General features: G+C 40.1%; 1 protein-coding gene across 1 annotated transcript; it reads right to left on the bottom strand.

The window, feature by feature from the left end:
• Positions 1 to 985: 985 nt before the first annotated feature.
• On the bottom strand, positions 986 to 24,497 carry TCEANC (transcription elongation factor A N-terminal and central domain containing). The gene is given in 3 exon segments (XM_037822897.1): positions 986 to 1,541; positions 1,544 to 2,052; positions 24,424 to 24,497. Coding segments are annotated over 2 exon segments (1,026 nt in total). The 5' UTR covers positions 2,046 to 2,052; positions 24,424 to 24,497; the 3' UTR covers positions 986 to 1,017.
• Positions 24,498 to 25,989: the final 1,492 nt, after the last annotated feature.

Below are 25,989 nucleotides of genomic sequence, written 5' to 3'. Positions count from 1 at the left end.
AATGATAAATCAGTGGTTTGGGACTCAATGTAAAATATGTAATTTTTTACAAGAACTATATAAAGGTGGGGGAATAATGGAGTATAGGAACATAGTTTACGTATCATATTCAAGTTAAGTTGGTATCAAAGAAAAACAAGATTGTTATAGATTTAAGATGTTAAAATTTAAGCCCCATGGTAAACACAAAGAAAGTATCAAAGAATATGACCATAGAGATGAAAAGTAGAATAGGGGTTCTGAGAAGTGGGGGAAGGGGCAATGGGAGTTAAGAAATGAGAGTAGGGTTTCTGTTTGGGGTGAAGGGAAAATTCTAGAAATGGATGATGGGAAGGTGATAGCATTGCAACATTCAAAATGTGATTAATCCCACTAATGGAATGCTAGGGAGGGGGTGGAATGGGAGATTTAAGGTATATATATGTTTCTACAATTAAAAAAAATAGTCTAAATAAATGACAATTAAATGCCAAGGATGATCCTGGATGGGATCTGAGGATGGAGAGGAGGCTCAAAGGGACACAGATGGGACACACACACACACACACACACAAAAGGAAATAAAGAATGTAAGATTTATATCAATGTTGAATTTCTTGAACTTCTTAGCTGCACTTAATGAGATTGCATAAAAGAATGTTCTTGTCTATGGGAAAAGTATATGTGAATTATACTGTTCGTTCAAAGATACGTGCAGCTTGCTCACAGATGTTCAGAGGACAGAGCAATAGATGATGGAGATGATAGATAGGGAGGGAAGGAGGGAGGGAAAGAAAGAAATGGTGGTGTGACAGGATGTTAAAGGTGGTGGATCAGGGTATCAGGGGAGGGGGGGTCGGGGTATGATGGAGTTCTATGTATGGGGTTTGTACTGTTTTTGCAACTGTTCCTGTAAGATTGAATTTATTTCAAAATCTATTAAATTAAAAAAAAGATTTTAAAGGCAAGGATAAAAGGGTTGAATAAGTAAACGGCATCACTCGGGTTATCTGTGGTTAGGAGAGCATTTATTTGCAATTATAAGCACACCCACTTGCTATGGTACCACTGCTCCCCACATTCATTACAAATCACAAAGGCCATCATTTCTTCATCTAGGTTTGAACTACGCACCCAACTTGGAAGGAAAAGTGTTCCTCTGGATGTTATGGTGACCCTGCAATTAAATTTCTCACAGCGTCTGCATTTTATGTTCTTTGTCTCTGTGCCGTCATTTACTCGGGGAAGGTGATGCTCCCGTATACAAGATTCTGTGTAGGAAGCTCTCAACTGCTTCAGTTCCTTGCTTGCCATTTCCATAACAGTCATTTCGGCAAATTCTCTTGATGACATGGTCCCAGAGAGCAAGTTTTGTTGTAAATGAGAATTTCTGGGATTCTTCAAATTAGCAACTTTGCTTCTGATACGAGTTTTGTATTTTTGGGGGTTTTCTGAATAAAGGGTATAAATGTGCTCTTCGATTTCTCTGGCAAATGTCTGCCACATGTCAGCTTTTGGTGGAGCTGTGGAAGAGCTAGATAAAGCTTCATAAAGCAGCTCTCACCCAGTGACTCACTTGATTTGCCATGGGTTTGAGGATCACCACCCCTGAAATGACTTCCCAGAGGTTCCACTTGAACAGCATTATTTTTTGGCACAATCGTTTTGTTGGCTTTTGGAGCATCCTGGGATGGTAGCAGAGAATCAGATCTGGAGCTTTCTAATATCTCAGCTTGACTTGGTCCAGGACAAAGTCCTGAATTTTTTTCTTTGTTACCACTCCTACGGCATGATTCACAGTTGTCAGTTGGTTTGGCATGAGTCTTTTTATAAAGAGGTTTCCACTTGGACAGCAAACCTTTGGCTTTCTTTTTCAAAGCCACCACAGGACAGTCTTTGAGGACTCTGTACATAACTCTGACCACGTGTGTCTCCTGCAGATGCTTCTTAGTCACATGAACAGTTTCAAGTTCAGTAAGGTGGTTGCCAAGATCCTCAAAATTCCTTTTAGACATTAGTTGCTCAATAAGTGAAACTCTGGCAGCAATTTGGTTCTGGTCAGACATCTTTCAGCTGCAGAGAAGGGGGAAAAGAGGTTTCAGATTTCTCAAGCTTGCTTCAGACAGCCACAGCTTCCTGATAGCAAAATAGCATTTTCTGCCAGTTACCTACGTGGTGTTTTCAGAGTGATGTAACAGAGACATTTGCAACATGTTAGAAAGCGGAATGTGAAGCATGGTATGGTCATAGTTTCAGAAATTCAAGTCAGAGTTGTTAAAAAAGAAAAAAAAAAGCACTACAAAGAGCTCCTGCATTTCCATTTGCCTGAAAGAGGCTGCTGCAGCCCCTAGCCATGCTGAGCGGCTTGTGGGGATATCTTATAAACTGAACTTGCACATGTTCATGCCCGCGGGCACATAGTATCCACTCTTCTTCTACTTGGTCATCCTCACGGTACCGCCAACTGCCAAGTGAATACAAGCTGCCTCCGTGGGCTATGCCCAGATGCTCCAAAGCCAACATGCTGAGCTACTGGCCATCATTTAAGAGTTGGGGAAAGAGATCAGATCCACCTATGTGGGCAGCAAGGACACAGTGGAGAGCCTCGAGGGAGGCATTGTCCACACTATAGGACTGGGCCAGGAGTGTTTGGCTGACATGGAACGGAGTGCCAGATCCTATCTGCTCGGTAGCTTTGAAGGCTTGGAGGTTGGGACGAAACTCTTGTTCTCCAAATGGTAACAGTTTGGGTCCTCCCCACCCTCCACCCATTTTCCTCCTAGGGTTAACCAGGCTCTGAACTTACAGTCCACAGGATTGAGAAAAAATTCTGCTGTTGATTAGGATTTGTGCTTTAAACCCAGGTTTCTGTTTGTATGTTTTGTTTTTAAGCACTGAAAAGAAAAGTTACATGGAAAAGTGACCTCTCTTACAGCACACTGCAATCTACTCCTAAGATACCACTGTCTCATTTTAATCTTCTCTTTTGAGTACATGTATGTTAACCAAATTGTTGTTGGCTCTTTTTCCTAACTTAATACAACTCTAAGGATTCTCTTTTCAATAAACACTGACAGCATGCATTGCTTGGTAGCTGGTCTTGTGTGCCAACATTACTTCTTTTGCTTAACATAATTAGTTTTTTGCTTAAGTATTTGCATGACTATTAGTGCTGTGAAGTGAGGTAAAAAGCACACAAATGATAAACACAGAAGGAAGAACAACTCCTGAAACCTAAGAATAACCCCTGAAAATTTCATACTAAGACTATATATACTTTTCAGTTCTGTGTTTCCTGTAAGTTGATCAGAACATCTGGAGAAAAATAACTAAAACTGTCCAGATCTGTGTATGGGTTTACCACTTGATATAATAAAGCTTTCTTTCATTAAAAATAAGATGCTTATTGCATTATCTGTTATAAAGTTTCCATTTCTACTGTTACACAAATCAATAGTCTTCTAGGTCCAGATCAGTCAATTCATTTGGATGGAATGTTGGGGAGGAAAAGCACACCATGTCAGCATCGATGTGGTGATGCTGGGCAAAGCTGGACAAGTTTTCCCCATATTCCGTGATATCACTGAATGACTTACTGGCTTTTATAATCTTTAAGTGGTACTTTTCTGAATATAAAAGAATGAGGTTTTACAGGGCAAAAGGGGGACACTAAGGTCCCACAGAATCTAAAGAAATTACAAGGTAGCACGGGCTGGCAGGCAGCCAAAACCAAGTCAAGCTTCAAGTCTGTGAAACCTGACATCATGACATCAATGGTGTTGGTTCCAAAAGTCAACAGGCCATCACCGTGCTGACATCCGAGTCTCCTGAACAACAGGGTCATGGTTCAGATACAGCAACCCAGCCTGTTTATGACTTTGGACTAACTAACTGGGCCTTAGACCAGAGTTTAGTGTTATTAATTTTGAAGTGTAAAAAGCTGCTCAATGATTGTCTGTGTGAATCTCACCCTAGGCAAACAAATGTTCACTCTATCTAACCAGTCCATTTTTCCCTCCATATAATGTACATAAACTTACCTGCATAATACCCTTGGATATAAATTTGTCTGTCTGGTCTGAATTTGAATATAACCATCTTGATAGCAGGGCCCTGTCTTTTAAAAAAACCCATTAACTCCCATTTTAAAGTACTTGACATAAGACAACCATCACTGTATATAAACAGGCTAACAACTCTGAAGCAATTGCAGGGAAAAGTAATTCAATCTTCCTAGAAACCATCTGACAAGTACCAACATAATGTCCTTTTAGCCAGGAATTCTACTTCTATATATTTAAGGAAATGAGAGATGTGGAAGCTGTATATGTAAGAATTTTCTTTAAACCAAGAAGCACCTGAAAGGTCCACAAAATGGAAGAATGGTTTAAAAAAATTATGGCACACTCCTGAGATGAGATAATAATACAACGTTTTAAAATCATGTTTTTTTTTTAAAGAAAGTGGTCATAACAGAACATTAAGTGAGGGAAAAAAGCAGGATGTAAAACTATATAGACAAAAGATTAAACAAAGAGTTACCATATGACCCAGCAATTCTACTACTAGGTATATCTTCCCAAGAGAAATGGAAACATTTGTCCACACAAAAACTTGTACATTAATGTTCATAGCAGCATTATTCATAAAAACCCCAAAGTAGAAGCAATCCAAGTGTCCATCAGCAGGTGAATGGAGAAACAAAACATGGGTTAGCCACACAATGGAATATTATCTGGCCATAATAAGGAAATACATGCTACAACATGGATCAACCTTGAAAACACAATGCTAAGTGAAAGAAGCCAGACACAAAGGGCCACAAATTGTATGATTCCATTTATACGGCATGTCCAGAATAGGCATATCTAGAGAGACACAAAGTAGATTAGCAGTTGTCTCAGGCTGTGTGTGGTAGGGGTTACAATGCATGGAGGGAAAAGGGGAGTGACTGCTAATGGGTATGAGTTTTTTTGGGGGGTGGTGGTGGTGAAAATCTTCTAAAATTGGTTATGTTGATGGTTGTACAACTGTGAATATACTAAAAATTGAACTGTATACTTTAAATAGGTAACTTGTATGGTATGTGAATTATATCTCAATAAAGCTGTTACTTAAAAAAAAAACCCTACAGAATCTGATCTAAATTTTATTTAAAAACTACACGTGAATTGAAAAGGCTGAAAAAGAGATCCACAAAATTTTAAACTGTGGCATTTTCTGAATGGTAAGATTTTAGGTAATTTATATGTGCTTTTTCACCCTGTTCTATTTTCTACAATGAGCCAGCATTATTTTTATAATCAGAAAAGTTATTAGTCTAATATAATTTCATGATAAACTACACACAACTAAAATATTTGCCTACTGAAAACTGCTATGTTAAATGGAATTTCATCTTCCTTCCGGAATCAGCATATTGTCTCTTAAAGATGCTACATTAACTGTGGTTCTGCATTAACATTAGTGTTCACATTTCCCTCAACAGTCTATGGCTGGGTGATAAAAAAGTTGGGGTAGTGGATATTGGTGATGGCAGCACCGTATTGTGAGTGTAATTGATACCAGTGAATTGCACACTTGAAAGCGGTTAAAATGGGAAATTTTGAATTGTATATATGTTATACAACAAAAAGGTTTTTAAGAAAAAGTCTGTCACTGAATTTAAAACAGCTGGTTCTCCCCTCAAATTTGACCCCAAGATAAGCAGAGTTAAGTACCCTGGGCCATATCTATGGGGTTTCAACTGGCGTTTTGTCATGGGGTCTGCTGGGACCACCAAGCACCTCCTCAAATTCTGAGTCTTGCATTCTCACCACCAGAGAGCAGAAGGTGCTGGACTATATAAAAAAACCTCAGCAGCTTTTCTCTTTCTCTCTCTCTCTCTCTCTCTCTCTCTCTCCTCTCTCTCTTAAAGTCAGTTTAATGGTCACTCAGTGGGCCCATCAATTCGGGATTTTAAGTGGCTATTTTTCTAATTATCAAGAATCAGTACTTAAAGATGATTCTTTTTCCTTTTTTCAGATCCACTTTTAAAGAGAAAAACAGTAAAAGAGGTCTTCCAAAAAATCAAAGGCTCAATAAACAAAGAACATGCAATACAGCATCAAAAAAGAAAAAAAAAAACATGCTCAATTGCTGAATGTTCATCTCAGAACTGTCTGCTCTAGATTTTTTTTTTTTGAGTTACAAGATTTACTTTTATTTAAATCTGAGGAAAATATTACATGCCATCATAGAATATTTTCTGCATGATGTATATACTACATGACAAAATATATTGTTCTGATACTATCTTCTAACATTTTCTTTCTAAAAAAAAAAACAGAATTGAAGATTGTTAAAAGGTATCCTGGCCTTTGGAAATGGTTTGTCTAAGCTTTAGGAGATACATTCTGCAAAAAATTTGGTTAAATAATCTATTACATTAACTTTTTCAGTATCTTATCTTGTCTTGTGTTTCTGTGAAAAGAGGGCTTCCTACATTATTTCAGATTATACCCAGGACTTGGAGTAGGCAAAGCAGTCTGTTTTATCTGAGCAGTGTTGCAAAAATAATAGGGTTTTTGGTTTTGTTCCTCCTGCCACTTCCGCCCACTTTAGGGTCATCGCTGTACTTAAACTGTATTTTCATACCCACATTGTCAGTGACAGCTAGTGTACAGTCATCTCCAGCCATACTTCTTTTGTGAGGAAAGCCATGGCAGCTTTAGGGAAGAGGAATGGGAGAATTTCTAGAGCATATGGACAACTGTGACAGTAACAAGGCAATACTGTCTTTTTTTTTTTTAACGTTTTAAAAAATTTTATTGAAATAAACTCATTCAGAAAAGTGCACAAATCATAAATGTGCAGCTTGATGCATTTTCATAAAGTCACTACCCCCATGTTACTAGCATCAGATTAAGAAACAGAACATGAGGGCGGGGCAAGATGGCAGACTGGTGAGCTGTATGTTTTAGTTACTCCTCCAGGAAAGTAGGTAAAAAGCCAGGAACTGCGTAGACTGGACACCACAGAGCAATCTGTCTTTGGGCATACTTCATACAACACTCATGAAAACGTGGAACTGCTGAGATCAGCGAAATCTGTAAGTTTTTGCGGCCAGGGGACCCGCGCCCCTCCCTGCCAGGCTCAGTCCCGGGGGAGGAGGGGCTGTCAGCTCCGGGAAGGAGAAGGGAGAATTGCAGTGGCTGCTCTTATTGGAAACTCATTCTACTGATTCAAACTCCAACCATAGATAGACTGAGACCAGACACCAGAGACTCTGAGAGCAGCCAGCCCAGCAGAGAGGAGACAGGCATAGAAAAAAAACAACACGAAAAACTCCAAAATAAAAGCAGAGGATTTTTCGAGTTCTGGTGAACACAGAAAGGGGAAGGGCGGAGATCAGGCCTTGAGGCGCATATGCAAATCCCGAAGCAAAGCTGATCTCTCTGCCCTGTGCACCTTTCCTTAATGGCCCTGGTTGCTTTGTCTATTAGCATTTCAATAACCCATTAGATCTCTGAGGAGGGCCGTTTTTTTTTTTTTAAATCCTTTTTGCTTTTTCTAAAACAATTACTCTAAGAAGCTCAATACAGAAAGCTTCAAAGAATTGAAATTTGGGCACGTCAAGTCAAGAGCAGAACTAAGAGAGCTCTGAGACAAAAGGCAATATTCCAGTGGCTGAGAAAATTCACTAAACAACACAACTTCCCAAGAAAAGGGGGGTGTCCGCTCACAGCCACCATCCTGGTGGACAGGAAACACTCCTGCCCATCGCCAGCCCCATAGCCCAGAGCTGCCCCAGACAACCCAGTGTGACGGAAGTGCTTCAAATAACAGGCACACACCACAAAACTGGGCGTGGACATTAGCCTTCCCTGCAACCTCAGCTGAAGGTCCCAGAGCTGGGAAGGTGGAGCAGTGTGAATTAACAAAGCCCCATTCAGCCATCATTTGAGCAGACTGGGAGCCTCCCTACACAGCCCAGCAGCCCAGAACTGCCCTGGGGGGACAGCACTCACCTGTGACATAGCACAGTCATCCCTCAACAGAGGACCCGGGGTGCACAGCCTGGAAGAGGGGCCCACTTGCAAGTCTCAGGAGCCATACGCCAATACCAAAGACTTGTGGGTCAGTGGCAGAGACAAACTGTGGCAGGACTGAACTGAAGGATTAGACTATTGCAGCAGCTTTAAAACTCTAGGATCATCAGGGAGATTTGATTGTTAGGGCCACCCCCCCTCCCCGACTGCCCAGAAACACCAACTACACACGCAAGCTTGGTACACCAATTGGGCCCCACAAGACTCACTCCCACACTCACCAAAAAGGCTAAGCAGGGGAGATCTGGCTTGTGGAGAACAGGTAGCTCGTGGACGCCACCTGCTGGTTAGTTAGAGAAAGTGTACTCCACGAAGCTGTAGATCTGATAAATTAGAGATAAGGACTTCACCTGGTCTACAAACCCTAAAAGAACCCGATCAAGTTCAACAAATGCCACGAGGCCAAAAACAACAGAAAATTATAAAGCATATGAAAAAACCAGACGATATGGATAACCGAAGCCCAAGCACCCAAATCAAAAGACCAGAAGAGACACACCACCTAGAACAGCTACTCAAAGAACTAAAGATGAACAATGAGACCCTAGTACGGGATATGAAGGAAATCAAGAAGACCCTAGAAGAGCATAAAGAAGACATTGCAAGACTAAATAAAAAAATGGATGATCTTATGGAAATTAAAGAAACTGTTGACCAAATTAAAAAGATTCTGGACACTCATAGTACAAGACTAGAGGAAGTTGAACAACGAATCAGTGACCTGGAAGATGACAGAATGGAAAATGAAAGCATAAAAGAAAGAATGGGGAAAAAAATTGAAAAACTAGAAATGGACCTCAGGGATATGATAGATAATATGAAACGTCTGAATATAAGACTCATTGGTGTCCCAGAAGGGGAAGAAAAGGGTAAAGGTCTAGGAAGAGTATTCAAAGAAATTGTTGGGGAAAACTTCCCAAATCTTCTAAACAACATAAATACACAAATCATAAATGCTCAGCGAACTCCAAATAGAATAAATCCAAAAAAACCCACTCCGAGACATATACTGATCACACTGTCAAACATAGAAGAGAAGGAGCAAGTTCTGAAAGCAGCAAGAGAAAAGCAATTCACCACATACAAAGGAAACAGCATAAGACTAAGTAGTGACTACTCAGCAGCCACCATGGAGGCAAGAAGGCAGTGGCACGATATATTTAAAATTCTGAGTGAGAGGAATTTCCAGCCAAGAATACTTTATCCAGCAAAGCTCTCCTTCAAATTTGAGGGAGAGCTTAAATTTTTCACAGACAAAGAAATGCTGAGAGAATTTGCTAACAAGAGACCTGCCCTACTGGAGATACTAAAGGGAGCCCTACAGACAGAGAAACAAAGACAGGACAGAGAGACCTGGAGAAAGGTTCAGTACTAAACAGATTCGGTATGGGTACAATAAAGGATATTAATAGAGAGAGGGAAAAATATGGCAAACATAATCCAAAGGATAAGATGGCCGATTCAAGAAATGCCTTCACGGTTTTAACGTTGAATGTAAATGGATTAAACTCCCCAATTAAAAGATATAGATTCGCAGAATGGATCAGAAAAAATGAACCATCAATATGTTGCATACAAGAGACTCATCTTAGACACAGGGACACAAAGAAACTGAAAGTGAAAGGATGGAAAAAAATATTTCATGCAAGCTACAGCCAAAAGAAAGCAGGTGTAGCAATATTAATCTCAGATAAAATAGACTTCAAATGCAGGGATGTTTTGAGAGACAAAGAAGGCCACTACATACTAATAAAAGGGGCAATTCAGCAAGAAGAAATAACAATCGTAAATGTCTATGCACCCAATCAAGGTGCCACAAAATACATGAGAGAAACACTGGCAAAACTAAAGGAACCAATTGATGTTTCCACAATAATTGTGGGAGACTTCAACACATCACTCTCTCCTATAGATAGATCAACCAGACAGAAGACCAATAAGGAAATTGAAAACATAAACAATCTGATAAATGAATTAGATTTAACAGACATATACAGGACATTACATCCCAAATCACCAGGATACACATACTTTTCTAGTGCTCACGGAACTTTCTCCAGAATAGATCATATGCTGGGACATAAAACAAGCCTCAATAAATTTAAAAAGATTGAAATTATTCAAAGCACATTCTCTGACCACAATGGAATACAATTAGAAGTCAATAACCATCAGAGACTTAGAAAATTCACAAATACCTGGAGGTTAAACAACACACTCCTAAACAATCAGTGGGTTAAAGAAGAAATAGCAAGAGAATTTGCAAAATATATAGAGACGAATGAAAATGAGAACACAACATACCAAAACCTATGGGATGCAGCAAAAGCAGTGCTAAGGGGGAAATTTATAGCACTAAACACATATATTAAAAAGGAAGAAAGAGCCAAAATCAAAGAACTAATGGATCAACTGAAGAAGCTAGAAAATGAACAGCAAACCAATCCTAAACCAAGTACAAGAAAAGAAATAACAAGGATTAAAGCAGAAATAAATGACATAGAGAACAAAAAAACAATAGAAAGGATAAATATCACCAAAAGTTGGTTCTTTGAGAAGATCAACAAGATTAACAAGCCCCTAGCTAGACTGACAAAATCAAAAAGAGAGAAGACCCATATAAACAAAATAATGAATGAAAAAGGTAACATAACTGCAGATCCTGAAGAAATTAAAAAAATTATAAGAGGATATTATGAACAACTGTATGGCAACAAACTGGATAATGTAGAAGAAATGGACAATTTCCTGGAAACATATGAACAACCTAGACTGACCAGAGAAGAAATAGAAGACCTCAACCAACCCATCACAAGCAAAGAGATCCAATCAGTCATCAAAAATCTTCCCACAAATAAATGCCCAGGGCCAGATGGCTTCACAGGGGAATTCTACCAAACTTTCCAGAAAGAACTGACACCAATCTTACTCAAACTCTTTCAAAACATTGAAAAAAATGGAACACTACCTAACTCATTTTATGAAGCTAACATCAATCTAATACCAAAACCAGGCAAAGATGCTACAAAAAAGGAAAACTACCGGCCAATCTCCCTAATGAATATAGATGCAAAAATCCTCAACAAAATACTTGCAAATCGAATCCAAAGACACATTAAAAAAATCATACACCATGACCAAGTGGGGTTCATTCCAGGCATGCAAGGATGGTTCAACATAAGAAAAAAAATCAATGTATTACAACACATTAAAAACTCGAAAGGGAAAAATCAATTGATCATCTCAATAGATGCTGAAAAAGCATTTGACAAAATCCAACATCCCTTTTTGATAAAAACACTTCAAAAGGTAGGAATTGAAGGAAACTTCCTCAACATGATAAAGAGCATATATGAAAAACCCACAGCCAGCATAGTACTCAATGGTGAGAGACTGAAAGCCTTCCCTCTAAGGTCAGGAACAAGACAAGGATGCCCGCTGTCACCACTGTTATTCAACATTGTGCTGGAAGTGCTAGCCAGGGCAATCCGGCAAGACAAAGAAATAAAAGGCATCCAAATTGGAAAAGAAGAAGTAAAACTGTCATTGTTTGCAGATGATATGATCTTATATCTAGAAAACCCTGAGAAATCGACGATACACCTACTAGAGCTAATAAACAAATTTAGCAAAGTAGCAGGATACAAGATTAATGCACATAAGTCAGTAATGTTTCTATATGCTAGAAATGAACAAACTGAAGAGACACTCAAGAAAAAGATACCATTTTCAATAGCAACTAAAAAATCAAGTACCTAGGAATAAACTTAACCAAAGATGTAAAAGACCTATACAAAGAAAACTACATAACTCTACTAAAAGAAATAGAAGGGGACCTTAAAAGATGGAAAAATATTCCATGTTCATGGATAGGAAGGCTAAATGTCATTAAGATGTCAATTCTACCCAAACTCATCTACAGATTCAATGCAATCCCAATCAAAATTCCAACAACCTACTTTGCAGACTTGGAAAAGCTAGTTATCAAATTTATTTGGAAAGGGAAGATGCCTCGAATTGCTAAAGACACTCTAAAAAAGAAAAACGAAGTGGGAGGACTTACACTCCCTGACTTTGAAGCTTATTATAAAGCCACAGTTGCCAAAACAGCATGGTACTGGCACAAAGATAGACATATAGATCAATGGAATTGAATTGAGAATTCAGAGATAGACCCTCAGATCTATGGCCGACTGATCTTTGATAAGGCCCCCAAAGTCACCGAACTGAGCCATAATGGTCTTTTCAACAAATGGGGCTGGGAGAGTTGGATATCCATATCCAAAAAAATGAAAGAGGACCCCTACCTCACCCCCTACAAAAAATTAACTCAAAATGGACCAAAGATCTCAATATAAAAGAAAGTACCATAAAACTCCTAGAAGATAATGTAGGAAAACATCTTCAAGACCTTGTATTAGGCGGCCACTTCCTAGACTTTACACCCAAAGCACAAGCAACAAAAGAGAAAATAGATAAATGGGAACTCCTCAAGCTTAGAAGTTTCTGCACCTCAAAGGAATTTCTCAAAAAGGTAAAGAGGCAGCCAACTCAATGGGAAAAAATTTTTGGAAACCATGTATCTGACAATAGACTGATATCTTGCATATACAAAGAAATCCTACAACTCAATGACAATAGTACAGACAGCCCAATTATAAAATGGGCAAAAGATATGAAAAGACAGTTCTCTGAAGAGGAAATACAAATGGCCAAGAAACACATGAAAAAATGTTCAGCTTCACTAGCTATTAGAGAGATGCAAATTAAGACCACAATGAGATACCATCTAACACCGGTTAGAATGGCTGCCATTAAACAAACAGGAAACTACAAATGCTGGAGGGGATGTGGAGAAATTGGAACTCTTATTCATTGTTGGTGGGACTGTATAATGGTTCAGCCACTCTGGAAGTCAGTCTGGCAGTTCCTTAGAAAACTAGAGATAGAGCTACCATTCGATCCAGCGATTGCACTTCTCGGGATATACCCGGAAGATCGGAAAGCAGTGACACGAACAGATATCTGCACGCCAATGTTCATAGCAGCATTATTCACAATTGCCAAGAGATGGAAACAACCCAAATGTCCATCAAAAGATGAGTGGATAAATAAAATGTGGTATATACACACGATGGAATACTACGCGGCAGTAAGAAGGAACGATCTGGTGAAACATATGACAACATGGATGAACCTTGAAGACATAATGCTGAGCGAAATAAGCCAGGCACAAAAAGAGAAATATTATATGCTACCACTAATGTGAACTTTGAAAAATGTAAAAACAAATGGTTTATAATGTAGAATGTAGGGGAACTAGCAGTAGAGAGCAATTAAGGAAGGGGGAACAATAATCCAAGAAGAACAGATAAGCTATTTAACGTTCTGGGGATGCCCAGAAATGACTATGGTCTGTTAATTTCTGATGGATGTAGTAGGAACAAGTTCACCGAAATGTTGCTATATTATGTAACTTTCTTGGGGTAAAGAAGGAACATGTTGGAAGTTAAGCAGTTATCTTAGGTTAGTTGTCTTTTTCTTACTCCCTTGTTATGGTCTCTTTGAAATGTTCTTTTATTGTATGTTTGTTTTCTTTTTAACTTTTTTTTTCATACAGTTGATTTAAAAAAGAAGGGAAAGTTAAAAAAAAAAAAAAAAGAAAAAAAAGAAACAGAACATTCCCAACATGTAAGAAACCTGCCTCATCTATCCTTCATCCAAGTTGCAGGTAGTTTCTCCTGTTTTTTTTTTTTTTTAATCATCATTTTATTGAGATATATTCACATACCACGCAATCATATAAAACAAATGGTACTTTCGATTGTTTACAATACCATTACATAGTTGTACATTCATCACCTAAATCAATCCCTGACACCTTCATTAGCACACACACAAAAATAACAAGAATAATAATTAGAGTGAAAAAGAGCAATTGAAGTAAAAAAGAACACTGGGTACCTTTGTCTGTTTGTTTCCTTCCCCTATTTTTCTACTCATCCATCCATAAACTAGACAAAGTGGAGTGTGGTCCTTATGGCTTTCCCAATCCCATTGTCACCCCTCATAAGCTACATTTTTATACAACTGTCTTCGAGATTCATGGGTTCTGGGATGTAGTTTGATAGTTTCAGGTATCCACCACCAGCTACCCCAATTCTTTAGAACCTAAAAAGGGTTGTCTAAATTGTGCGTAAGAGTGCCCACCAGAGTGACCTCTCAGCTCCTTTTGGAATCTCTCTGCCACTGAAGCTTATTTCATTTCCTTTCACATCCCCCTTTTGGTCAAGAAGATGTTCTCAGTCCCACGATGCCGGGTATGCATTCCTCCCCGGGAGTCATATTCTACGTTGCCAGGGAGATTCACTCCCCTGGGTGTCTGATCCCATGTAGGGGAGAGGGCAGTGATTTCACCTTTCAAGTTGGCTTAGCCAGAGAGAGAGGGCCACATCTGAGCAACAGAGGCATTCAGGAGGAGACTCTTAGGCACAAATACAGGGAGGCCTAGCCTCTCCTTTGCAGCAACCGTCTTCCCAAGGGTAAAACTTATGGTAGAGGGCTCAACCCATCAAACCACCAGTCCCCTATGTCTGTGGTCATGTTAGCAACCATGGAGGTGGGGTAGGCGAATACCCCTGCATTCTCCACAGGCTCCTCAAGGGGGCACTACATCTTTTTTTTTTTTCCTTGTTTGTCTTTTTTCTTTTCTTTTTTTTTTTTTAACTTTCCCTTCTTTTTTAAATCAACTGTATGAAAAAAAAAGTTAAAAAGAAAACAAACATACAATAAAAGAACATTTCAAAGAGACCATAACAAGGGAGTAAGAAAAAGACAACTAACCTAAGATAACTGCTTAACTTCCAACATGTTCCTACTTTACCCCAAGAAAGTTACATAATATAGCAACATTTCTGTGAACTTGTTCCTACTATATCTATCAGAAATTAACAGACCATAGTCATTTCTGGGCATCCCCAGAACGTTAAATAGCTTATCTGTTCTTCTTGGATTATTGTTCCCCCTTCCTTAATTGCTCTCTACTGCTAGTTCCCCTACATTCTACATTATAAACCATTTGTTTTACATTTTTCAAAGTTCACATTAGTGGTAGCATATAATATTTCTCTTTTTGTGCCTGGCTTATTTCGCTCAGCATTATGTCTTCAAGGTTCATCCATGTTGTCATATGTTTCACCAGATCGTTCCTTCTTACTGCCGCGTAGTATTCCATCGTGTGTATATACCACATTTTATTTATCCACTCATCTGTTGAAGGACATTTGGGTTGTTTCCATCTCTTGGCAATTGTGAATAATGCTGCTATGAACATTGGCGTGCAGATATCTGTTCGTGTCACTGCTTTCCGATATTCCGCGTATATACCGAGAAGGGCAATCGCTGGATCGAATGGTAGCTCTATATCTAGTTTTCTAAGGAACTGCCAGACTGACTTCCAGAGTGGCTGAACCATTATACAGTCCCACCAACAATGAATAAGAGTTCCAATTTCTCCACATCCCCTCCAGCATTTGTAGTTTCCTGTTTGTTTAATGGCAGCCATTCTAACCGGTGTTAGATGGTATCTCATTGTGGTCTTAATTTGCATCTTTCTAATAGCTAGTGAAGCTGAACATTTTTTCATGTGTTTCTTGGCCATTTGTATTTCCTCTTCAGAGAACTGTCTTTTCATATCTTTTGCCCATTTTATAATTGGGCTGTCTGTACTATTGTCATTGAGTTGTAGGATTTCTTTGTATATGCAAGATATCAGTCTTTTGTCAGATACATGGTTTCCAAAAATTTTTTCCCATTGAGTTGGCTGCCTCTTTACCTTTTTGAGAAATTCCTTTGAGGTGCAGAAACTTCTAAGCTTGAGGAGTTCCCATTTATCTATTTTCTCTTTTGTTGCTTGTGCTTTGGGTGTAAAGTCTAGGAAGTGGCCGCCTAATACAAGGTCTTGAAGATGTTTTCCTACATTATCTTCTAGGAGTTTTATGGTACTTTCTTTTATATTGAGATCTTTGGTCCATTTGGAGTTAATTTTTGTGTAGGGGGTGAGGTAGGGGTCCTCTTTCATTCTTTTGGATATGGATATCCAACTCTCCCAGCCCCATTTGTTGAAAAGACCATTATGACTCAGCTTAGTGACTTTGGGGGCCTTATCAAAGATCAGTCGGCCATAGATCTGAGGGTCTATCTCCGAATTCTCAATTTGATTCCATTGATCTATATGTCTATCTTTGTGCCAGTACCATGCTGTTTTGGCAACTGTGGCTTTATAATAAGCTTCAAAGTCAGGGAGTGTAAGTCCTGCCACTTCGTTTTTCTTTTTTAGAGTGTCTTTAGCAATTTGAGGCATCTTCCGTTTCCAAATAAATTTGATAACTAGCTTTTCCAAGTCTGCAAAGTAGGTTGTTGGAATTTTGATTGGGATTGCATTGAATCTGTAGATGAGTTTGGGTAGAATTGACATCTTAATGACATTTAGCCTTCCTATGCATGAACATGGAATATTTTTCCATCTTTTAAGGTTCCCTTCTATTTCTTTTAGTAGAGTTATGTAGTTTTCTTTGTATAGGTCTTTTACATCTTTGGTTAAGTTTATTCCTAGGTACATGATTTTTTTAGTTGCTATTGAAAATGGTATCTTTTTCTTGAGTGTCTCTTCAGTTTGTTCATTTCTAGCATATAGAAACATTACTGACTTATGTGCATTAACCTTGTATCCCGCTACTTTGCTATATTTGTTTATTAGCTCTAGTAGCTGTATCGTCCATTTCTCAGGGTTTTCTATATGTAAGATCATATCATCTGCAAACAATGACAGTTTTACTTCTTCTTTTCCAATTTGGATGCCTTTTATTTCTGTCTTGCCGGATTGCCCTGGCTAGCACTTCCAGCACAATGTTGAATAACAGTGGTGACAGCGGGCATCCTTGTCTTGTTCCTGATCTTAGAGGGAAGGCTTTCAGTCTCTCTCCATTGAGTACTATGCTGGCTGTGGGTTTTTCATATATGCTCTTTATCATGTTGAGGAAGTTTCCTTCAATTCCTACCTTTTGAAGTGTTTTTATCAAAAAGGGATGTTGGATTTTGTCAAATGCTTTTTCAGCATCTATTGAGATGATCAATTGATTTTTCCCTTTTGACTTGTTAATGTGTTGTAATACATTGATTGATTTTCTTATGTTGAACCATCCTTGCATGCCTGGAATAAACCCCACTTGGTCATGGTGTATGATTTTTTTAATGTGTCTTTGGATTCGATTTGCAAGTATTTTGTTGAGGATTTTTGCATCTATATTCATTAGGGAGATTGGCCGGTAGTTTTCCTTTTTTGCAGCATCTTTGCCTGGTTTTGGTATTAGATGGATGTTAGCTTCATAAAATGAGTTAGGTAGTGTTCCATTTTCTTCAATGTTTCGAAAGAGTTTGAGTAAGATTGGTGTCAGTTCTTTCTGGAAAGTTTGGCAGAATTCCCCTGTGAAGCCATCTGGCCCTGGGCATTTATTTGTGGGAAGATTTTTGATGACTGATTGGATCTCTTTGCTTGTGATGGGTTGGTTGAGGTCTTCTATTTCTTCTCTGGTCAGTCTAGGTTGTTCATATGTTTCCAGGAAATTGTCCATTTCTTCCACATTGTCCAGTTTGTTGCCATACAGTTGTTCATAATATCCTCTTATAATTTTTTTAATTTCTTCAGGATCTGCAGTTGTCACCTTTTTCATTCATTATTTTGTTTATATGGGTCTTCTCTCTTTTTGATTTTGTCAGTCTAACTAGGGGCTTGTCAATCTTGTTCATCTTCTCAAAGAACCAACTTTTGGTGATATTTATCCTCTCTATTGTTTTTTTGTTCTCTATGTCATTTATTTATGCTTTAATCCTTGTTATTTCTTTTCTTCTAGTTGGTTTAGGATTGGTTTGCTGTTCATTTTCTAGCTTCTTCAGTTGATCCATTAGTTCTTTGGTTTTGGCTCTTTCTTCCTTTTTAATATATGCGTTTAGTGCTATAAATTTCCCCCTTAGCACTGCTTTTGCTGCATCCCATAGATTTTGGTATGTTGTGTTCTCATTTTCATTCATCTCTATATATTTAGCAATTTCTCTTGCTATTTCTTCTTTAAGCCACTGATTGTTTAGGAGTGTGTTGTTTAACCTCCAGGTATTTGTGAATTTTCTAAGTCTCTGATGGTTATTGACTTCTAATTGTATTCCATTGTGGTCAGAGAATGTGCTTTGAATAAGTTCAATCTTTTTGAATTTATTGAGACTTGTTTTATGTCCCAACATATGATCTATTCTGGAGAAAGTTCCGTGAGTACTAGAAAAGTATGTGTATCCTGGTGATTTGGGATGTAATGTCCTGTATATGTCTGTTAAATCTAATTCATTTATCAGATTGTTTATGTTTTCAATTTCCTTATTGGTCTTCTGTCTGGTTGATCTATCTATAGGAGAGAGTGATGTGTTGAAGTCTCCCACAATTATTGTGGAAACATCAATTGGTTCCTTTAGTTTTGCCAGTGTTTCTCTCATGTATTTTGTGGCACCTTGATTGGGTGCATAGACATTTACGATTGTTATTTCTTCTTGCTGAATTGCCCCTTTTATTAGTATGTAGTGGCCTTCTTTGTCTCTCAAAACATCCCTGCATTTGAAGTCTATTTTATCTGAGATTAATATTGCTACCCCTGCTTTCGTTTGGCTGTAGCTTGCATGAAATATTTTTTTCCATCCTTTCACTTTCTGTTTCTTTGTGTCCCTGTGTCTAAGATGAGTCTCTTGTATGCAACATATTGATGGTTCATTTTTTCTGATCCATTCTGCGAATCTATATCTTTTAATTGGGGAGTTTAATCCATTTACATTCAACGTTATAACCGTGAAGGCATTTCTTGAATCAGCCATGTTATCCTTTGGTTTATGTTTGTCATATTTTTCCCGTCTATTAATATCCTTTATTGTACCCATACCGAATCTCTTTAGTACTGAACCTTTCTCCAAGTCTCTCTGACCTTTGTTTGTTTCTCTGTCTGTAGGGCTCCCTTTAGTAACTCCAGTAGGGCAGGTCTCTTGTTAGCAAATTCTCTCAGCATTTGTTTGTCTGTGAAAAATTTAAGCTCTCCCTCAAATTTGAAGGAGAGCTTTGCTGGATAAAGTATTCTTGGTTGGAAATTTTTCTCACTCAAAATTTTAAATATATCGTGCCACTGCCTTCTTGCCTCCATGGTGGCTGCTGAGTAGTCACTACTTAGTCTTATGCTGTTTCCTTTGTATGTGGTGAATTACTTTTCTCTTGCTGCTTTCAGAACTTGCTCCTTCTCTTCTGTGTTTGACAGTGTGATCAGTATATGTCTCGGAGTGGGTTTATTTGGATTTATTCTATTTGGAGTTCGCTGAGCATTTATGATTTGTGTATTTATGTTGTTTAGAAGATTTGGGAAGTTCTCCCCAACAATTTCTTTGAATACTCTTCCTAGACCTTTACCCTTTTCTTCCCCTTCTGGGACACCAATGAGTCTTATATTTGGACGTTTCATATTATCTATCATATCCCTGAGGTCCATTTCGATTTTTTTCAATTTTTTTCCCCATTCTTTCTTTTATGCTTTCATTTTCCATTCTGTCATCTTCCAGGTCACTGACTCGTTATTCAACTTCCTCTAGTCTTGTACTATGAGTGTCCAGAGTCTTTTTAATTTGGTCAACAGTTTCTTTAATTTCCATAAGATCATCTATTTTTTTATTTAGTCTTGCAATGTCTTCTTTATGCTCTTCTAGGGTCTTCTTGAGTTCCTTTATATCCCGTACTATGGTCTCATTGTTCATCTTTAGTTCTTTGAGTAGCTGCTCTAGGTGCTGTGTCTCTTCTGGTCTTTTGATTTGGGTGCTTGGGCTTGGGTTATCCATATGGTCTGGTATTTTCATATGGTTTATAATTTTCTGTTGTTTTTGGCCTCGTGGCATTTGCTGAACTTGATAGGGTTCTTTTAGGGTTTGTAGACCTATTGAAGTCCTTATCTCTAATTTATCCGATCTACAGCTTCGTGGAGTACACTTTGTCTAACTAACCAGCAGGTGGCGTCCACGAGCCACCTGTTCTCCACAAGCCAGTTCTCCCCTGCTTAGCCTTTTTGGTGAGTGGGGGAGTGAGTCTTGTGGGGCCCAAATGGTGTACCAAGCTTGCGTGTGTAGTTGGTGTTGCCTGCCCTGTATGTGGAGCGTGTTTCTGGGCAGTCCGGGAGGGGGGGTGGCGCTAACAATTAAATCTCCCTGGCGATCCTAGAGTTTTAAAGGTGCTGCAATAGTCTAATCCTTCAGTTCAGTCCTGCCACAGTTTGTCTCTGCCACTGACCCACAAGTCCTTGGTATTGGCGTATGGCTCCTGAGACTTGCAAGTGGGCCCCTCTTCCAGGCTGTGCACCCCGGGTCCTCTGTTGAGGGATGACTGTGCTATGTCACAGGTGAGTGCTGTCCCCCCAGGGCAGTTCTGGGCTGCTGGGCTGTGTAGGGAGGCTCCCAGTCTGCTCAAATGATGGCTGAGTGGGGCTTTGTTAATTCACACTGCTCCACCTTCCCAACTCTGGGACAATCAGCTGAGGTTGCAGGGAAGGCTAATGTCCACGCCCAGTTTTGTGGTGTGTGCCTGTTATTTGAAGCACTTCGGTCACACTGGGTTGTCTGTGGCAGCTCTGGGCTATGGGGCTGGCGATGGGCAGGAGTGTTTCCTGTCCACCAGGATGATGGCTGTGAGCGGACACCCCCCTTTTCTTGGGAAGTTGTGGTGTTTAGTGAATTTTCTCAGCCACTGGATTATTGCGTTTTGTCTCAGAGCTCTCCTAGTTCTGCTCTTGACTTGACCTGCCCAAATAGCAAGTCTTTGAAGCTTTCTCTATTGGGCTTCTTAGAGTAATTGTTTTAGAAAAAGAAAAAAGGATTAAAAAAAAAAAAAAAGGGCCCTCCTCAGAGGTCTAATGGGTTATTGAAATGCTAAGAGACAAAGCAACCAGGGCCATTAAGGAAAGGTCCACAGGGCAGAGAGATCAGCTTTTCTTCGGGATTTGTATATGCACCTCAAGGCCTGAGCTCCGCCCTTCCCCTTTCTGTGTTCACCAGAACTCCAAAAATCCTCTGCTTTTATTTTGGAGTTTTTCGTGTTGTTTTTTTTTTCTATGCCTGTCTCCTCTCTGCTGGGCTGGCTGCTCTCAGATTCTCTGGTGTCTGTTCTCAGTCTATCTATGGTTGGAGTTTGGATCAGTATAATGAGTTTCCGATAAAGGCTGCCACTGCAGTTCTCCCTTCTCCTTCCTGGAGCTGACAGCCCCTCCTCCCACGGGACTGAGCCTGGCAGGGAGGGGCGCGGGTCCCCTGGCCGCAAAAACTTACAGATTTCGCTGATCTCAGCAGTTCGACATTTTCATGAGTGTTGTATGAAGTATGCCCAAAGACAGATTGCTCTGTGGTGTCCAGTCCACGCAGTTCCTGGCTTTCTACGTACTTTCCTGGAGGAGTAACTAAAACATACAGCTCACCAGTCTGCCATCTTGCCCCGCCTCTCTGCTCTAGATTTTTAAGTCAAGCAGTCAGATCACAATATAAGATTTCAAGCCACTGGATACACTTGGGCCCCTGCCACTTGTTGGGAAGTTTCCTAACTTAGAATAAACATTTATAATGCCCGCATTCTGTACTCACTCTCTATGATTACTGTTGAAGAAATCAGGATTGAGATTTGCTGGATATTAGAAGGGTGGTTAACAAAAGATAGGTATAGAGTGCCCACGAGGAAGTTAAGCAATATTTAACTCAGCTCAGTCCCCAAGACAGCTCCATTCCTGTTCCTGGCTGAACACACAGAAACCTTTCCGACTTCACTTTTTGTTAGAGGCGTCCCATTAAATCAGAAAATATTAAAAGTACCCATTGTGACTTGCTTTTGAGAAGCTCATTACTGCAAAGGAGAGGCTAAACTTGCATATAATTGTGCCTAACAGTCTTCCCCTGAGTACCACTTTGTTGCTCAGATGTGGCCATCGTTCTCTAACTAAGCCACATCCGCAGGTGAACTCACTGACCCCCCTCCCCACTACGTGGGACCTGACTCCCAGGGGTGTAAATCTCCCTGGCAATGCAGGATATGACTCCTGGAGATGAATCTGGACCTGACTTCGTGGGATTGAGAACATCTTCTTGACCAAAAGTGGGATGTGAAATGAAATGAAATCAAGTTTCAGTGGTTGAGAGATTTCAATTGGAGTCGAGAGGTCACTCTGGTGGACATTCTTATGCACTATACAGATAACACCTCTTAGATTTTAATGTGTTGGAATAGCTAGAAGTAAATACCTGAAACTATCAACCTCCAAGCCAGTAGTCTGGACTCCTGCAGATGACTGTATAACAATGTAGATTACAAGGGGTGACAGCCTGATTGTGAAAACCTTGTAGAGCACACTCCCTTTATCTAGTGTATGGATGGATGAGTAGAAAAATGGGGATAAAAACTAAATGACAAATAGGGTGGGATGGGGGGGATGGTTTGGGTGTTCTTGTTTTACTTTTTTTTTTACTCATTCTGATTTTTTCTGATGTAAGGAAAATGTTCACAAATAGATTGTGGTGATGAATACATAACTACATGATTGTACTGTGAACAGTTGATTGTCCACCATGGATAAGAGTATGGTATGTGAATATGTTTCAAGAAAACTGAATTTAATTTAAAAAAAAGTACCCATGGTGCCCAATTCACCTGAGAACCATCTCTACAAATTACAACTGGTGCTTGTAATTGTCTTAAGTGCCACGATGCACCCAAATTCCCAATACTCATGTCCTCACTAAACTCAATTCTCTCTTAAAAGAAGGCAACATACAGTTATTGAGCAGCTGTACGTGCCACACACAATCAAAACGTCATCTCAATCCTCAGACCAACCCCCTGAGAAAGTTATACTGCTGCTGAAACATATCAAATCGTCAGTGCACTGTATTTTTCATGGAGCTTTATCTCATTAAAATTTTGTTTTGTCTGCCTTCCCAAGACTATAAGAACCACAAGAGAAAACCCAAATCTGTTTTAGCCACCAATACACACCTGGCAAATACCTGGCCAAAGCCTTCTATTACTCAACAAATGTATTTTGTTAACTGAGCAAAAAGCATCCAGGATGCTCTCTCTTCTTTCTACTTGTCAGCTTCATTTCTTTTCACTGCAGACCAGCCTGCTTGTACCCACTGCATACTTTCCTGGCAACCAACCCATCTTGATCCTAGTTTATAAAAACTGGAGTCATGGTGTCCACTGTGAGCTCACCAAGTGAGCCCAAGGAGTCAAGCCATTTGGGAAGAAGGAGGGTCAAAAAGGTACAGTTGCCGCAAGCGAGCAGCATGGAACAAGCTGGGTAAGTTTCTTGATCATTCTATGCCTCAATATGCTCAAATTTCTACTAAATGGAGAAAAATTCAATATCTTAGGCTTAATATGAGAATTAAATGAGATAATCTCACAATTAATTACATAGGTCTGTGATGACAAGGGTTAAAAATGTCTGTCATGTACCAAGCATTGTCTAGAGTAGGAATTGGCAAACATTTTCTATAAATCATCAGACAGTACAGTAAATCTTTCAGGCTTTGCAATATATCCAGTCCAGGTATGGACTACTCAGCTCTGGTGCTCTGGTAGCGTGCACAGCAGCCACAGCCAGCGTGTAAATGAATGGACCAATAGCACTTTTGCCAGCAGGCCGGAATTTGCTGATCCCTTTCTAGAGCAGTGCTGCAAGCCACATATATAATGTATAATTATAATTTCTATATCATTATAATTTTCTAGTGTCCACGTTAAAAATATAAACAGAAGAAATGAATTATAGAGCACCTGATTTAACCCAGTGTATCCAAAATACTGTCCTTTCAAGATGTAACTGATATAAGCAAATTATTAATGTAAGTATTTTACATTCTCTTATCTTACTAATTCTCCAAAATCCGCTGTTTTACACTTCCTGCACATCTCTATGTGGACTAGCCACATCTCAAATACTCATCAGTGATATGTAACTAGTGGTTACCTTATTAGAACTTAGACTAATACAGCTGATTAGAGACATATCCGCTATCCTGGCTTCTGAATACATATCAAAACTAATTTATATAAGGCCAGCAAGAATAAGCCCCACATACTTGGGTGACTGGAAACAGAAACGCTTGTAAACGTTAACCAATACAACAGTATGGGTAAGGTGCACAAATCTGCCCTAATACTGCCCAAACTCTGAGAAGTACCAGGGGAAAAACGAAAGTGAAAGAGACTTCCAGAAGCTGGTAGCAGAACAGCACTAACCAGTTCACGGGCTGAAGAGAAAGCGGTTTCTGGCGCCACCCCCACAGCGCCCCGAGCCCTCGCCGCGAGGAGCGGAGCGAAGTCACAAAGGGCTCCAGGGGGCGCCATTTTTGAAGAGGGCAGCGGTGCTGCACGCGCCCTTTTCCCTGTGGGAGGAGAGCTAGTGAAGACGTATCCGGGGGTGGGATACCAGCCACGCACGGAGGGAAGCGCAGGCCGCAGCCACCTCCCCGCGTCGCCGAAGGCCCGGCCCACCCCGACCGCCTCGGACGCATGGGGAGGAGGAGGCCGGGGCTCCTTCGGGCCTGGCCGGCCCAGGGCGTCCGGAGAGCCTCTCCGAACGAGGGTGGGCTCCCAGGGGAAACCAGGGCTCGCCCCGCCGCCGGGACAAGCGGCCCCAGCCAGCGCGGGGCGGAAGTCACCGAGAAGCGAAGGCAGAGCCCGGCGCCTTCCGAGGTTCCCGCATCGCGAGAAAACCTGCGGCCCCCAGGTCGGGTGGGCGGGGCGGGACAGTGACACGCCACCGTTCCAAACCCGCGCGTTCCACAGAACACGCCCCTGGGAACCGGCGCGGGTGTGCTAGGGAAACGCAGCCTGCGCAGAGCTGTTGGCCACCGGCACCCGGAAGGAGAAGGGCGGAGAATCAGGTGCGCGGCCCTGAACCGAAAATAGGCGACGATAGTTTTCTGGCAGCCTGAGCGTTGATCTGCATTAAAACTTACTTTCTCTGCTTCCAATCCAGACAGTCAAGGCAGTGTTCACTTAGCTAGATGTTGATATAAACTTGGACATAATTGTGAATCACCTATTTGTTTAACTCCAGAATTAATTCAACCTGGATGTATTGCCCCCCTATCATGCATCAGTTGATATGAAAGTGGTAGGCGTTCATTAAGTAGCCCTCTGCGTCCTGAGCTTCTCACCTGTGAACATTCTCTGCCCTGCAAAGGCCCAGAAAAGCCAAAGTTATGGTTGAAATAGAGGATGTAGCAGTCCCCTTCTTTGCCAATTCCCTACTCTAAGGTAATTTGGGGGACGGTTCAAAGAAGCAAGGTTTTGCTCTGGATTGGATGTTGCCAATACTTTGTTATTGTCTGCCTTTTTGATAATAGCCACCACTAGTGGGTGTGAGGTGGAATCACTGTGGTTTTGATTTGCATCTCCCTGACAGCTAATGATGTTGAGTATCTTTTCAGTATTGGTATAGCAAATTTGTTACTGTTGATTAAAGAATATTAAAGTATTACTGTTACTTATAGTCCATAATTTGTAATAGCTATGTTTTTTCCCATATACCCCCCTATGTTAGTCATTTGCTTATTAGTCATTTGCATATTTTCTTTAGGAAAAGATCTATTCAGAGCCTTTTACCCTTGTGCGTAACTTACAAAGGGGTGCATTTTGGACCCATTGCTTCTGGAGTAAGTCCTCAGTGTTAAGACCTGTGGGGCCCAACAGTGCCTTTCTCTTTTTAGTTCATTTGTTTTTTAAAAAACTGTTAGAGTACTGCAGATCCATCCTGGAAATAATCTCAGAGACTTTAGTTTCAAAAGGCTAATGCTAAAA

This window comes from Choloepus didactylus, chromosome Y, assembly GCF_015220235.1.
Source record: "Choloepus didactylus isolate mChoDid1 chromosome Y, mChoDid1.pri, whole genome shotgun sequence".
Classification (NCBI taxonomy): domain Eukaryota; kingdom Metazoa; phylum Chordata; class Mammalia; order Pilosa; family Megalonychidae; genus Choloepus; species Choloepus didactylus.
This window is presented reverse-complemented; position numbering and strand designations above follow the sequence as displayed.